At 42.2% G+C, this 17174-nt stretch overlaps 1 protein-coding gene across 4 annotated transcripts in view; it reads left to right on the forward strand.

The window, feature by feature from the left end:
* ZWI (kinesin-like calmodulin-binding protein (ZWICHEL)) overlaps positions 1-17174 on the forward strand; it is a 114051-nt gene that overhangs the window by 61362 nt on the left and 35515 nt on the right. For all 4 annotated transcript variants that reach the window (XM_086780740.1, XM_086780741.1, XM_086780738.1 and 1 more), the window contains 3 exons: positions 6732-6926; positions 7148-7274; positions 7468-7670. In XM_086780740.1, coding sequence (XP_086636866.1) covers positions 6732-6926; positions 7148-7274; positions 7468-7670 — 525 coding nt within the window. The remainder of the gene's footprint in view (positions 1-6731; positions 6927-7147; positions 7275-7467; positions 7671-17174) is intronic.

Consider the following 17174-nt stretch of genomic DNA (forward strand, 5'->3'; position numbering starts at 1 on the left):
TTTTCATGGATTCAAGATTGTATGCTAAATATATAAGAAAAAATCAAGCAAATACTATTTATGCAGCTAAAGTTTCTCCACATGCATGCAAGCTTATTAAGAGAGAGAGAGAGAGAGAGAGAGAGAGAGAGAGAGAGAGAGAGAGAGAAAGAAAGATTTTATTAACGTCTTCCAAAAGACCGAACTCGGCCTATGAGACAAATCGGTGTACCTGTATGGGGTATCCTCTGTCATCCCAACAAAATGAAAAAGTACTGAACTAGCATCTACTGAAGACCCAATGGGCCTATGAGACCAAAGTGATACAATAATGTCCGTGGCATATCTCATCATGGAATGGAAAATAAAATAGAAACGAAACAAACTATCTCACTGGAGTGATACAAAACTGTCCATGGAAATCTCATCATGGAATACCAGGAACATGAAACATGAAAGGAGCATCAGCCCCCAATAGATGGTATACCACTCTCGAAAATATCAAGCATGGGGCTAATGAGTATGGCCGAGAGGTCTCCCTCAGTTACGTCACGCGGAAAGGTAGCTTGATGGCGGTGGAGCATGTCCTGGATCTGGAGCTGATGAGTGGATAGTGACTGTTGTCCGGGGGTTGTGGATGCCAGGTACGCTGGAGTGTGCATGCGTGGTCCGAGGTAACTCCTCTCAGGTGAGGTGGGTCCTCAATAGATCGAGGTGGGTCCATGGGATCCATTGTGAGAGTGTCCTCCTACTAGGTCCGGAAGAAGTTGGTGATGGTTGGCTGGCAAGGGAGGGGGCGGGTGACTCCTAAGCTCTCTCAAGAATGTGTCCATGTGTTTGTGGAGCTTGAGCACAAAGAGCCCTAGGCAATACAGGTCTAGGAAGTCAATGATCGTGGAAAGTGGGCCAAACCCCTCATGGAACAGACATCACCTTCCATCCTGGTAACTATGAGGACTGCCTTTTCCAGGAGCTAGGGAAACTACAACTACTATCAGGGGAGAGTGTGTCAGAGCTAACGACATGGATCACAATGCTAGTGGCTCACTTACTGACTTACCTTGGCGACTTCATGGTGTGCAATGGGTGACATAGGCCTTGCCCAGGACCACCCAGCAAAAGATTCGAGAGAGTCGGCCACCACCAACCACCCTATTGGAATCCCAACTAGAAAATGTACGTCTCATGTTTGAGTGTGATGTGGGCTCTATACATCCAACGACAACACCACTAGTTGATCCACTGGCCCAATTGAAGCGGGAGCTGGAGGCACTCAAAGTGAGCTAGAAATCTCAAAGTGAGGAAAGCACTCTGCTACAACTCAGGAAGGATATTGAGGAACTGAAGACCCAACAAGAAGCCAAGAAGGGCTTGTGGTGTGCCGTATGCCCCTTTGGGACGAATGCCCAAAGAGGAGGTATTACTTCTTCTGTGAAAAGGGAGGACATGAAGAAACGATTGTGTACCTTCTAGGCCCAGGGGTTTCGCAAAACACTTGACCATTAATGCAATTAAACACTGAAATTGGCCACATCCTTAAACATATGCCACTTAATCCACAAAACTGTAAATGAGAGATGTGCACAACTGACACGCATAGAGGCCATAATGGGCCAACAAATCCCCCTCCTCCCCCTCTCCCTCCCTTGGCATGGGAGATGCTAGGTTATCCAAATACAAATGCCATAACACAGCCCAACACGAGGCAACCATAAAATTCAGCCGGTACACAAGCTGTAGAAATGCTTAGCCAACAATATAATCCATATACCTTCGTGTGGGTATTGATTCTTCCTCAAAAACCACGGGTCTTCATGCAACAATAGAGCTAGAGAATATGAAACAGCAGGTGCAACCCTCCATTCAGCCGGTACAACAAGTACATGGGCTGGTACAACACAAACAACTCTCCATTCAGCTAGTCTAGCAAGTACATGGGCTGGTACATCAGATACAACTCTCAAATCTGCCGGTATAGCCCTCCATTCAGCTAGTACAAAACGTACATGGGATGGTACAACAGATACAACCCTCAAATCAACTGGTACATCACTTAATGCAACCGGTATAGGACTTAAATCAGCTGGTACAGCTCGGTACAATCATCAAGAAGCTATAGAAATAGAGAAACCTTCTGTTGAGGGGAGTGAAGGAGTGTAGGAACTCTCCATAAAGTGTTGTAGACAAGAATGCAAGCAACCATCATAGTAGAGGCTAGTTTGCAGTAAGAGAGCCTCTCCAAATGAAGAGAGGGGGCTCCAATTTATAGATTTGGGGCTCCCATGAGTAAAAAAATGGAAAGTGAAAATGACAAGTGGAGAGTGACACAAGAGTTGAAGTGACAAGTGTGAGGCCACCTATCTCACTTTGATCCACTTTCTTGCCACATGTCCCAATCTAAGAGATGGGTCCTTCCATAAACTTCATTTCTAAAAATATCCCTAACTGGTAGTCCATTTGTCATAGGTACTTTGGCAACTCTTGGTATTTTCTCAATTCCAGACATAATGACGCGAACGAAAGTCGATCACAGTCGGGCCAAAAATAGCAACTCTCCTAAATTTTAGGAGTGTGATCCAAGCCATATATCCAAGATATAATCATGTCCATCAAGTGGGCAAGACGAGACAGTCTCAAAAATCCAATATAATTGAAAGAATCCATGTACCAAATAAATGGGCGAGACAAAACAGTCCCATAAGTCCAGTTATCATTAATCATGTCTCTCTGTCCATACTCCAAGTCGAATCCAAACAAATAAGTGTTGGTGTCGTATCCACCAACTCGAAGGAGCAATCTCTCATTCCCCAATCCCTATTGTCTTTTCAAACGCATGCTACTCTCCACTAGATTTAATGCTTACACATGCAAACACCAGGCTGAGAAATAGAAGACCGATTGACCATGTATGCAGATGTAGAACGTCCACTAGATCTGAGCGGCGCAGACATCAAGTCCAGATTCCAATGTGTTGACACTTAGCATAGACATAGTCCCGTGCCAACAAGGTGTCAGTCCACATGACCCTTGGCGTAGACATAAGTCCTGTGCCAATGAGGCGTCAAGTCCACTCTACCACTTGCACTCCGTGTTGGTACTTTGACCACACATTACAGGAGAGGTGGGCTCAAGTGTGTAACATAAGATAAGAATCACTCAAGGCATAGATGAGGCGTCAAGTCCACTCTACCACTTGCACTCCGTGTTGGTACTTTGACCACACACATTACAGGAGAGGTGGGCTCAAGTGTGTAACATAAGATAAGAATCACTCAAGGCATAGATGTCTAGGTACTCCATAAACATTTTTGCTACACATAGTTTAGAGGCATTTCGGCCACCACTAGTTTTACAAGCATTTTGGCTGCCAATAGAAAATCCTCAATCCATGAGTTGTCATGAGTTCCATAAGTCTAATGTATCCCAAGTAAAGGGAGCCAAAAACATAATCCATCCAAATGAAGAGAGCTATAAACAATGTTTCCTTGAAACCATCTCAAGGCAAACAACAACACACTATTCTCCTTGTACATGTGTACAAGGGTTAGTGAACATCAAAAGCACTTGATAATAAGAAGCAAAAGCACCAACTTTGCAAACTCAAAGTATACTTAGCTTTACTTTTCTAGGTTCGATCCTGTGACATGAGGGTTATGAACCCACCATGCCAGCCAAAAGATATTTTCCCATATCGGTTGCCTTTGAGCTTGATAATAAGATCCATAAATCACCATAAATTAGGCATAAATAGCTAACTCCATATAGAAGAGAATATAGGCAATAAAGCCAATTCCATGATTGCAAAATAGATTCTAAGAATCCATAAATCAGATTGTCTTTTGCACATGCCTTGCAGATCCACAAGCTTCAATGTTGCCTGCGTTTTGCTCCAATTGCTTGCCCTTTGTCCTCTTTCACATGATGCGTGCGTTTTTCTCCCATTGCTTGTCCTAGGGCTTGCGGGCTGCTAAACCCTGAAAATAGTGACCATATGACTTGTAGAAAGCTGGTGTCTTGGGTTGAATGCTGTCCCTCTGATGTAGCATGTGCTGGACAGCTTTGTGATGTGCGTTTATGCTTCTACATGCTTGTTAGACCTGCGTTTTGCTTCATAGCCGCTGTCGACTACACATAGACTTTTGTGTAGCTTGTATGAATGGTTGAGGGCTACCTCAAGCACTGGTATCAACCTTGGACGTGCTAGAATGATGAGAGATGGCTGCATTGATGTAACTACTCCCTAATTTCTCGGGATTCATATTGTAAATTCTCTATTATCCATGGACATGGGTGTTGGACACTACATGTAGCCATGGAATGTTTATGGTTAAGCTTCCCATGTATGTGTATGCTAGCTGTATCTACAAGATCCTGGCTGCATAGAAGCATGTTAAGCATTTGATGGATCTTGGAGAACCAAATGCAATATATAATGCCATGGATATTTGATGGATCTTGGAGAGCCAAATACCATAGCCCTTGTAAATATCAAGTACATATAAATAGATGGGTTTCTTCCAAAATATGTGTTTAAATGCATACATTTGTGTGCATGGCTTATTTTTATTTGCGTGTATTGTTTTGTTTGCTTGGACAATGCTTGTATTTTATTGCATGAGAAGCTCATGGATTTGGGGACGCCTGGATTGCACCCATGGGTTAGTATGTTGCATAACTTGTCTTCAATCAACTTGTATTGATGGATTTGTACAGGAATAATTGACATTTGAAGGCAGCCCACTCGTATGCGGGTTTTCTATCTCTATGCATGCATACATGCATGCATGCATGATAGTCTAGCTAAGTATTGTTGATAAACTTCTTCTCCAAGATGAGAAACCTCCATGCATGTGACATGCATAGTCAGAAACCCCCATACATGCGACATGCATGGCCAGAAACCCCCATGCATGCGACATGCATAGTCAAAAATCCTCATGCATGTGACACAAGCTTTTTTAGCTACATGCATGCATCATGCAATGCTTTATCTTTTCATGCATCTAAAAGTGTGCAATGCAAGCTTACTTTTCTTAAAAGTAAAGCATGCAAGCTCACTTTTCTCCAAAAGAGTCATGCAAGCTAGTTGACTCAAAAGAAAAAGATAAAAAGTAAACTTTTCCTCCTCTTTTAGCTACACAAGTTGCTACTTTGCTAATAGCCATTCTTTGATCCAAAAGTCTTGCACAAACCTCTCCCTACCACATCTTTTCATGAGCAATAACCTCCACTCCTCCTCTTCATCTAGGCGCCGCCTTCTAGGCTGAATAGAACTCTATAAATTCAGATTTCCAGCCTCATTCAAGAGTACTTCTTGGCCTTTGTTTATTGCTCTATCTAATGCACTTATTCTAGAGTAGTTTTCCAGCCATACCATAGTGTTTTTATTTCCCCAAAACACTTAGAAGCTGGCTGAATTCTGATTTTTAGACTTGAAAGTCTCCATTCAAGCTAGAAGAAGAAGAAGAAGACTATTCCCAAGATTGAAGCTGTGGAAGAATCATCTTGGATCCTGTTGCTATAAGTTCTATGCGGGAGAACCCTTGGGAAGTGCTAGGCATTCTCCTAAGGCTGATTTTCAGCCATTAGGTGGTTGATTTTATTGAAGTTAAGTTACATTTGAAGAAATCGGATTGTTGGGCAATCTTGGTGAAGGGTGTTGGGCACCATATTGCTAATTTGTAGCTGGGCTACTTGTAGGCAAGTATAGCGTTTGTAAGTTGTTTTCATATTCAATCATTTTGGAAGAAACGGTGGTGTATGGCTGGGCCAATCCACCCGTTTTATGTACTTGTAAAATTCTGACTCAAGGCAATACATATCCTTCAAGGGGGGGGGAGACCAGCCCATCTTTTGGTCCCTAGTGCAGTATCATTTCTTTTCGGTACTTCCACATTGTATAATCAATTGTTATGGCTATGTATGTGGGATATGGCAGTGATCAAAGGATGATAAGTCTTGTGATTTCAGTATTAAATTCTGTATAACCACGCCCCCGTTTGTGACAGCGGATGAGAAACACACAGCTCAAGAGAAAAATGCAGCATTGATGATGGTGGCAGCAAAAAAAACGCATCATTGAAGGCATATGAAACATAGCTAAGGTGGCTATGATACCATGTTAGCATTCATGGTGCCAGGCGTGGAGCATGTGCAAAGAGAGATGGAGGTCTAGGCCATGACGAGTTGGTACATGATTTTTTAGGCATCAAGCTGTATCTTTTGACCAAAACCAAATAAGGGTTGTTCATACCCAAAGAGGGTTTTCACATCAGCACTATGGTGGTCTCATCGATCCCGCACCCTATTCGGGGTGATGCTATACTTGTACAACAATGTAAATCTTGGTGCCTTGTAGAGCCACCCTTTTCTTTAAGAAAGTCACCTTCCTGCCTTCACGAGATATTACAGCATCACTCTCGATTTGGGCGGTTCCTCTGTGGGGGTGGTTCCCTATATATGTCCTGCCTTAATGAGATGTCACAGCACCACTCTGGATTTGAGTGGTTTTACATGGCCTGCCCTTTCCCCAGAAATTTCTATTTTCTCCATAGGACTCTGAAGGACACACACCCAGACATGTGGACATGTTGTCTTCCTTAGAGTGTCCAGAAATAGAAGGAGCCCCTCTCTTCTCAGTCCTTTGCCTGCGTAGAGATTTGTTATCAGATTTGTCTGATGCATTCCTTTTTACTGATGGAAGGATCTCATTTCTGCTATAAAGTTTTAAGTAAAGTTATGTTTTGAAACAGGCAAAAGCACTAGAGAAGAAGTTTGAACAGGAGCGAGATACTTTGAGAAGCCGCCTTACTGATCTGGAGAAGAAGCTGACAGATCGCACTCAAGAACTGAGCTTGGCAGGGTCTGCATTAGCACATCGTAATTCTGAGCTCGAAGCCTTGCAAGGGAGTATGAAGGAGTTAGAGGAGCTTCGAGAAATGAAGGAGGTTAGTTTTATGCTTTTTAAAAAAAAACATCTAATTTTAAAATTTTGACTACTCAGGAAACTACATGATTCACGATTGAGTATGGTTTTGATTAGTTTTACATTGTTTTTTAAAAATAAATTTCATTTAATTTTATTTTTTGACTATTCAGGAAACCACAATTTTCACAATTGAGTATTGTTTTTGCTTGAATTTATTGTTTGTTTGTTATTTTTTCTCAGGACATTGATAGGAAAAACGAGCAGACGGCTGCCATTCTGAAGAGACAAGCTGATCAGTTAGCAGGGCTTGAAGTCCTTTACAAGGAGGAGCAAATACTAAGGAAGCGTTATTTTAACATGATGGAAGGTAACATGCATGGGAACTTACCTTCTCTCCATCCATAAAAAGCTTGTGTATGCATACAGCAAGAGTGATGACCATCATCTCTTGTAGTGGCAGGCCATTTACCCTTTACAAAGGGTGAATGGCCTTGTATATATATATCTGCTCCTTTGGTATTGCACCTGAATTTTGAAGTAATTGTGTGTTTTTATTGTAGATATGAAAGGAAAAATCAGAGTTTTTGCTCGATGGAGACCACTCTGTGAGAAAGAAAGAAACGAAAAGCAGAAATTAGTTCTTACAGCGCCTGATGAGTTCACCTTAGAACATCCTTGGAAGGATGATAAGCCCAAACAGTTTCAGTTTGATCATGTATTCGATGAATACAGCACACAAGAACAGATTTTTGAAGATACAAAGGTATTAAGAGCGCAGCACACACACACATGCTAACTGGATTTGTATCGTACTTCTCTGCAATCTTTATTATTTTGTATTTTAATGCTCTCTCACTTTTCTATTCTCTCATTCAAGTATCTTACTCTCTCATGAGGTTATGAAATTCTTGTAATACTTATTCATGCACACATGCACATGTAACTGCATGCATACACATGCTCGTACACACACACCTGTGCACCTGCATACATGGTGCTCACACTTGCACAAGCATGCTTGCACACACATGCATGCATGCACTCTGACACACACACACACACTTTTTTTTGTTTTGGTAAATCCATTACTCTATTACTTACTGTACAGAGAGAAGCACCCTCATGAGAGTGTTTCTAATTAATTCACAATACGAAAAACAATGGAGAAACAAATCTAGATTATATCTGATCTAGCTATTGAAGCTGATGGCAGTCATATAAGTATTGCTGCGATGATTAACGGAAGTAGTAACACTAGTCAATTGGGGGTGACTGGAACATAGTCACCAGAAACGAGAATCGGGAAAGGAAACGTTTGAGGAATGGAAACGGGCGTTTTTAGGGGTGGAAACGGCCGTTTCTTGTGACAATATCACTTGGGAAACAAGAAACGGCCATGGAAACGGATGAGGTCTTGAAACGGAAAAACGCGTTTCTAGGGACTGAAACAGCCGTTTCTTGTGACCATGGACTGGAAAGCCAATCGATTGCTTGCAGTCTAAAGTGACGAGAGATCCCAAAATCTTGTTCATTCAAAAAAAGGAGCCATTCTTGCTAGCATCCTCTCATATCTGCTAAAGATTCAGAAGTTCTTGGAGAAATGTGTACCAGGAAATCTGGTAGTCAAATGCACAATTAAACTATGCAAGAAATCCTGGGTGTCAATCTGACATTTTTTTTTTTGGGTAAAACCACACTTTCTATTTCTTTAATGTATAAAGGGAAGAGTCCCCAGCCAATGAGGTGATAGCTCAAGTGGTGAAGGTGTTTGCCTAGGACCAAGAGGTCTTGGGTTCAAAACCCCCCTTGGTGCTTCCTCGGTGGCATCACCAAGGGGTGGAAAAATAAGCACCTACGGGTGGCCGCCTACGTATGGTGAAAAATTGGTAACTTGGGAGGATCTTGGGCCAAAGGCCACTTGAAAAAAAGGAAAAAAAAAAGAAAAAAGGAAAAAAAAAGAGGAGTCCCCAAGGTGAGGGCACTTCTTATACAATGTACAACTAAAAGCAGTGAAAAAACAAGTCTAGATGCAACTGGTCTAGCTGTTGTAGTTGAATACAATCATATAAAGATTGACGGCGGAAGTACTTGTTGTCAATTTGAGGCGACTAGAAAACTAGCGGATTGTGACCGATGTGTCCAAAATCTTGTCCATGCAAAGAAAGGAGCTTTCTCTATCTATTTCCTTGCCAATCTGCCTAAGATCGAAAAGTTGATAGGTGATGTAAGAACTCCTTGGAATTTGTGCAATTCCATAACAAATGTGGAATAGTCTCAATCAAGCGTGAGCACCATACACATTTAGCAGTAGGAATTTTTCTTTTTGCCAAATATGTGCCAACAGGGATTGCCCAGGCCATTAAAATACTGTGCCAGTCTTCTTCCTTCATAGGTAACAATTTCAATTTCTTGAAGTTTATAAATAGCCCTGCAACCTCACCAAATACCTCGAGAGCTTGCATAAGTATAGATAGATCATTCGGGTTATCTTTTGAAAAGGAGTCATTAGCATAAGCCCGAGCAACCAAGACACGACGATGTGGCAATTGCAACCCATGTAGAAGTCCATTGCAATAATGGATGAGTCACTATCGCATATAATAAGGCACTCAAAGGGCATCCCTGCCTGACTGATTTTCCCAATTGTCAAGAAGAGGACAATCCATCTTGCCGTGCTATCTTAGTATAGCCAATAAATGACATTACACAAGCATTCTTACTTCTTCTTGAGGGGATAACATACACATATGGGCGAGTTCTTCAAGAGCTTGCAATTGTCTTTTCAATCCATGGATTCTTTCTCTTTCTTCCCCAAAGTACCATTTTCCATAATCAGTTATAACTCCTCGCAAACAACAAAATGATACAAAGCAACATCAGTATCCTTTGAAACAGAGGGTGAGTGAGATAGCTATTGTTTATTAAACATAGCCTCTTTACTGGGAGTTGCTCATCAGCAATAGGAGTACCAAAATAGAGACCCATCCATAGAGGAGCATATTTGAGAGTCCCAATGAATAATCAACCCACGTACGACATGTAATAGGATTAGAGTGATCAGCATTCAAAGAGTACCAACGATCCAATCTGGCACGATATTCAATAAAAGCTATGATGGAAAGTAAAGCCTTTCCTGTTTGCACATGTTTCTTTCCACATATCCATTCATTTAGTTACACTTTGCATTTTTCCATGACACCTTTTCAGCTCCAATCACATGCAAAACACCTCTAGTGTTGTTTTGGCGATGGCGAGTTATTAAAATTGTTGCATAGAAATGCATTTGCCAACCATGGGTTCTATAAGAGTTTTTGCTAGAGTCTAGCTCTTCGTGCTGAAATTGATGAAGCATAAACTGATCCAAATTCATAAACTATTCCATTCAGCATGCATTGTACAATGATAAGACGACCATCATGATCGTTATGAGCTACCATTGGCTGTAATTCATGTCTTACAAGCATAGAAACCCCAAAAAAGTGTTGATTCCTTCATAATATCTATCATAATCATGGAAGAAATCAGTTTGCCGAGCTAGAGCATGCTGATTATGTTCCTGCAAAGACACTATATCCGGTTTCATTTTATATACATAATCCCAAAATAGTCTCCAAGTTCTTGGATTATTCAAACCTTGTACATTATATCACATGCATTTTATTGTGACATTCATTATCATGATGAAGGGAGCAGAACCAAATGTGATTCATATCAATATGAGCCTGTCAAGTGCAGGCCATATCGATATCATTTTGCAAATCCTGCAATTTCAGCATTCCTCCTTTGACCGCTTGAGCCCAAAAACCTCCCCCTCATCATTTGTAGAAGTGGAAGCTCTACCATGAGGTGGTGTGGATTTTGTCCATGTATGAGATTGCAATGGTCGAGGTTTAACAATGACTACTTTATGTGCATTTGTAGTTTGCCATCCATCTACATTTGGCACATTTTTGTCCTTGTTAAGAGGATTTTTGAGTTGACTCAGGTTGAGTGTTCAATTATTGTACAACTTTGCCTCGAGTGTCCAATTGTTGTACAGGTTTGCCTCGAGTCTGTAGGAGGCTTTTGGGTAACTGTATTTGCCAAGACAATTGGAGGCGGAGGGATAGAGTCAATAGGTTGTTGCAAAACATCACTAAAAACTACTAGAAACTCCACCACTTCTACCCATACAAGGCAATCATGCTCAACCAATGTCTGATAATCCTGGTGGAGGTCCAAGGAAGCACATGAACCATCTGCGTGCCATAGAACAGAGGGGCTGTTGTTTATGCATCATGTTAGATAACATAACCTCAAAAAAACCCCTAGCAGCATAATACACACCCTCAACAAAGCAACTTCCTAGTAGATTTTTCAGCCATTGAGCCAAATCATTTGCAGAAGGCTTTGTGCTAGGAAAGAAAAGTATCACTGTTGCCTTTGAAAATTTCGAGACCTTCGGCAAAATCATTTGTATGGGAATTTTGCATTTTAAAGTGGGTGTAGGCTTATCCATGCAGCCTTTTTTGCTAAAAAGTCCTTACGCAGTGGAAAAACACTTCATAGTTTTGTTGATCAATCTACTGCAGCTCAAATTTATCATGCAATGAGTGACATAATGATCGACGGAAGTATACATACCTGTTGATTCAAGGTTGTGCAAACACCTCGTAATTACGATCCAGCCATATTGTCCATATAGCCCAATATCTCGTCCAAGCAAAGAAAAGAGCATATTCCTGCAGTCTGCAAGGATATCTTCCAAATATCCAAAACATTTTTCCAAATGTCACCCTAGGGAATCTTGCTCGCATATCCGAAAATAGACTATTCAAAAAATCCCTTGTGTCAGTGCATGCCCATAGCAAAGGATAAATACGGAGCTGCAATTTTCCACTTTGCCAAATACTCTCCTACCGGGAGTGTTGCCATGAGACATCTCCATAGAAAAACCTTGTGTTTTGAAGGCAATTTGCTTTGCCATATCTTTCCCAAATCACCTTTCAAGGACTTGTTCATATGCCACACCCGATCTGCATGTCCCTTTATCCAAGGCTGTGGAAGCAGTAATCTATATTCCCTTGCCTCTGTCAGTCTACAAAGAGGAAACTCCGCTGTTCTTTACCAGCCAATCATCCTGTCATTGCCCAACCGATATATACGACATATTCCCATGTCCTGCTAGAGCTAAGTAATAACAAGTCTCCATACAAGGCGGTAATGGGCTCCCAATTGCCACCGTCGTTTCGCTTGTGGAAATGATAATGGTCTGCCTTCAGTCGATATGACATCTCCCACTGTGATCACCTTTCCACCAGCCTAAGGACTTGTTCATATGCCACACCTGATCTGCATGTCCCTTTATCCAAGGCTGTGGAAGCAGTAATCTATATGCCCTTGCCTCTGTCAGTCTACAAAGAGGAAACTTCGCTGTTCTTTAGCAGCCAATCATCCTGTCATTGCCCAACCGATATATACGACATATTCCCATGTCCTACTAGAGCTAAGTAATAACAAGTCTCCATACAAGGCGGTAATGGGCTCCCAATTGCCACCGTCGTCGTGCTTGTGGAAACGATAATGGTCTGCCTTCAGTTGATATGACATCTCCCACTATGCAAATTCCCATTTGTGCTAAAAAATAAGCTTTTTTTGGCTCAGCCACTGCCAATGGCATATCAAATGCTTTGCTCCAATGCACATTTTCAGCTACAAGAGTGTTTCTAGGAGGCACTGGCCTATGTGCCCAATGCAAATGTACGAGCACAGACTTCAAGTCTTGCAGCAATTTGGAAAAGTAGGGGCAGCCTGGGATTTTTCCTTGTACCTGACCTACCAAGATATCCCAGTGGGAGAGATTCCAGTGCCCAAAAGGATCAACCTTGTAACGCGCACACATTGCAGCCAGCATCGGTACCCATGGCTGTCCTTGCTCCATGAAAGTTATTATCATGGTACTTTTTTGAGCCAGTACAGGGTAATGCATATTCAAGAAATTCAGCCCACCATGCATTTTAGGGTTACATACATAGGCTTAAAGCCTTCCTATTAATGCTTGTTTTCCAGAATAGTTCCATTGTTGATGACATGAATGTGTCAAGCGATTTTTGTCCCAAATCAGGAACGGCAAGAGCTGTATGTAAGCTATTATGATGGATTGTACTGTTTGTAGCCTGACATGCAAAGGCCATGTAGACAAGTGCCAGTAATCAACATTTTGTTTGACTTTTGTGAGCACCCATGCAATCGTGTCTTTGAAAGATATGTTCCCACCCAAAGGATATCCCAAATGCCTAGTGATTTGGCCTGGGGATAGTATATCTCCTAGCCAGAGTATACTATGCCCAATCCGCCTGTTTTAGTGGTAGCAAGTTTGACTTTCTAACGCTGATTTTCAGCCTCGTTGCTATCCCAAACAAATCACTTGGAATCAGCATATGCCTATGCAACCATTGATGACCTGTTTGGCTACACCAGTCCATGTAATTTTCCTTTCTGAGTAAGAATATCCATATACATTAGTAGAGGATGAGTGGCAATTGCATACAACATTGTGCTTAGTGGGAAGCCCTGCCTAACCGATTTTCCCAAAGTTCAGGGTGACTTTCCCAATAATACATCTAGTTGTGCTGCGTGCATACAACACGTAGATGACTTCTGTCATTTTCGGACTAAACCCTAAATGTTTCATGGTGGCAGCAATAGAGTCCCGATACACTATTTCAAATGCTTTGGCAATGTCTACTTGCAGTAGCAACACCCCTTGACTAGTATATTTGGCATACTCCATTTCCACATAAGCATTACATATATTGTCTGATATTTGTCGTCTAGGAATGAACCCGTATTGGGCAAGATGCTCTTTGTTAAGAACATTGGCTATTCTATTGGAGATCATCTTTGTCACCAATTTGTACATCACTGGCATTAAAGTGATAGGTTTCCAATCAGCCAAATTTAGGCATGCATTCTTTTTCGGAGCCAATTTCACAAGGCCCTCTTGCCAAGAAGTAGGCATCACTCCTTGTAACTAGAGAATGTCTTCCAATTCCTCTCGAAAATGTGGAAAGAATTCCATAGCGAATCCATCCCATCGTGGTGACTTCCACTTACCCAGTCTAGCAAGAGCACTTAGCAATTTCGTGTTCGTGAAAGGGGATTCTATGTGTGCAGCTTCTTGCTGATTAAGAATTGGCATCACATTTATAAGCATGTTGGCTTTCGCTTTCAACTCTTCCTGTGAGAAGTGCCCTGGTGTAGCAAAGACTGATTGGAAATGTGCCACGCATTCCCTTTCGAGATCATTTACATCATTGGTCCATTGACCATCAGGCTTCTGCACACGATGTATGCTTTGCTTTTGTCTCTTAGTGTTGCATGCGCAGAAGCCTTGCTGTGTTGATCCATAGCCCTAAGCCTAATTAAGAACATTGATGCTTATTACTGAGATAAATAAGACAATGGAGAGAGAAGAAGAGAGAGATTGGGTGTTAGGGTTTTCATTTATTCATATGGTACAAAAAGGTTCCATGACTGCTTGTACATGACTTAGGCCTATGGTCAGCCCCATAGGGGTGACCTTGGCCCTTCTGCATGACTTCTATTGAGTTAATGATGAATGAATGATGGATGAGACTTGCTGAAATGACTTGACAATGCCTGATGTTTATATATTATCCTAGGAAGTTGGTCGGCAAGCATAGCTGCAGTCGGCCAGATGCCTGGACCTGAAAATGGGCATTTAATTGCCTTTAATGGTGCATTTATTATCTTGTGTGCTGTGCCCTCTTTAATGCTGTCCAAATTGGTTTCCATGCAAGCTGTTGCTTGCCGCTTGCTGCATGGGACCCTCTCTTGCCTACCGACAGAGTCCCTTGCCCTCCTAGGCATGATGATGATGATTATGTCGATGATGATATGTTGTTGGCAGATGGTGTTGATGATGATGCGATGAAGATGTACTGCTGATGCTACTTAACTGCTAACTAATCAGGGATTAGTAATGTTCATGCTGAAGATTAGCCATGGCACGGGCGTGCACGTGACATTCCCTTTTGCTAAGCTTGGTGACAAGGTGGACACTCTATCATCCCTCCTCCTTGGATTGCTATTGACTTTGACTTCTACTTAATTGACTTTGACTGATCTTTTTGTCTGAACACCTTCACTCCTGATCTCCACTTCCAAGTCTTGCTGAAGAACTGAGCATTTGTTCACTGTTGTTACCAGTCCTGCTTTTCCCTTACCCTCAACACATCGTCTAGGTCACCTGTTGAAATTGATCACGCCTACTGCTAGGCCTTTGGACTGATCCGAGAGCTTAACGAGGTACTAGGTATGCGTACCTACCCTCAGGGAATGCTTCCTCTGGCTTTGCCTATTGCAGACCACTCCATCTGCTACCCTGCTGCATTCTTTCTATTGGAATTGTGCACCATCCTTGGGAAATTGCTTAGTGGGCTGAGTTTGAATGCTCTGATACCAATGTTGCATGCGCGGAAGCCTTGCTGTACTGAGCCACAACCCTAAGCTTGATTAAGAACATTGATGTTAATTACTGAGATAATTAAGACAGAGGAGAGAGAAGAAGAGAGAGATTAGGTGTCAGGGTTTTCTTTTATTCATATGGTACAAAAAGGTTACATGACTGCTTGTACATGACTTAGCCCCATAGGGGTGACCCTCGCCCTTCTACATGACTTCTACTGAGCTAATAATGAATGAATGATGGATGAGACTTGCTGAAATGACTGAAGCTTATATTTTATCCTAGGAAGTTGGTCGGTCAGCATAGTTGCAGTCGGCCAGATGCTTGGACCTGAAAATGGGCATTTAATTGCCTTTAATTATGTGCTTATTATCCTATTTGCTGTGCCCTCTTTATTGCTGTCCAAATCGGCTGCCATGCAAGCTGTTGCGTGCCGCGCCGCCTACTGCATGGGACCCTTTGCTGCCTGCCGACAGGGTCTGCTGCCCTCCTAGGCATGATGATGATGATTATGTCGATGATGATATGCTGCTGCAGATGGTGTTGATGATGCGATGAAGATGTACTGCTGATGCTACTTAACTGCTAACTAATCATGGATTAATGATGTTCATGCTAAAGATTAGCCATGGCACGAGCGTGCACGGACCTTTTTTTTTTTTTTCAAGAAAGAGACTTCTATTAAGTATGAAAAAAGGCATACAACAATCACGGCTATAAGCGAGAGTAGAATGCAATCACCCCAATATGTAAGGTGATTTCAACCACTAAGGAGCATCATGATGCCATGAGAGACCTGTGGGACTAGAGGAAAAGAAAATACCATGGTCCCACTCCTGCATAAATACAACGCGCTTTGCCTGCGTGGAACGAGAGGACCCGTGAATACGAGCCCAAGTAGCCATGAGAGTATGGATGATGTCACCCCATATAGTACTAATGCACTGAGACCCAAAAATTTGGACACCCTCAATGGCCTCCATGCATCTAGCTCTCGAGATCTGCCATGCCCTGGCAACAATCTCCCAATTGGTGTCAATCCTCTGTCTGGGGGGTGTATAATCAGAATGAGGGACATCCTGCAATAAACCATGCTGGGCAATACCTCTACAAATGAAAATAGCAGAGTCTGTACCACTGCCCTCGTAAAAAAGCTACGGACCAGACTAGGAAAGCCCAGCAACTGCCCCCCAAGTCACATGCATGGCGCGGCCACTCAATTTGCCCATAAGTTGGGCTATAGAACCCCAAATATGCTGTGCCATGCTGCATCCCCATAAACAATGCTGTATAGTCTCAGAATCTGCCACACATCTCGGGTAGGTAGGTGCTACACTGAAAACCGATCTCCACTAATTGGTGGGGAGACCACCATGTAAAAATAACCAAAAGAAATGAGAGATCCGGCTCCTTTTGTATGAATGCCGAATCCTATGCCGATATTTGCGCTGTATCACTGGGGAGAGATCATACAGAGAGCGAAGGCCAAGCTTTGCGAGGCCTGTAAGAAATCATGAGATCTCCAAATATCAAGCTCTGCATCTAAGAACAAATGATGAGGGATGCGTACAAAAGTTTGCAGCCCCATATACCATCTGCCATATTCTATAATGATTGATTGCATCCTTCTTGCAAAGTTTCTCCATGCTAAGTCTAGGTCATAGTAGGCATCTTCTCTAAGTAATGCAATGATTCTATACACCTTTTATCGATACGTATCATATGATAGGTAGGAGCTATTGACCATCAAGGGCTGCCAAAGCATCAATGTCCGGAATGGGTTGAGGTGGTAGATTT

The sequence above is a fragment of the Cibotium barometz genome, chromosome 42, assembly GCF_041138505.1.
Source record: "Cibotium barometz isolate CiBa-2024 chromosome 42, ASM4113850v1, whole genome shotgun sequence".
Lineage (NCBI taxonomy): Eukaryota > Viridiplantae > Streptophyta > Polypodiopsida > Cyatheales > Cibotiaceae > Cibotium > Cibotium barometz.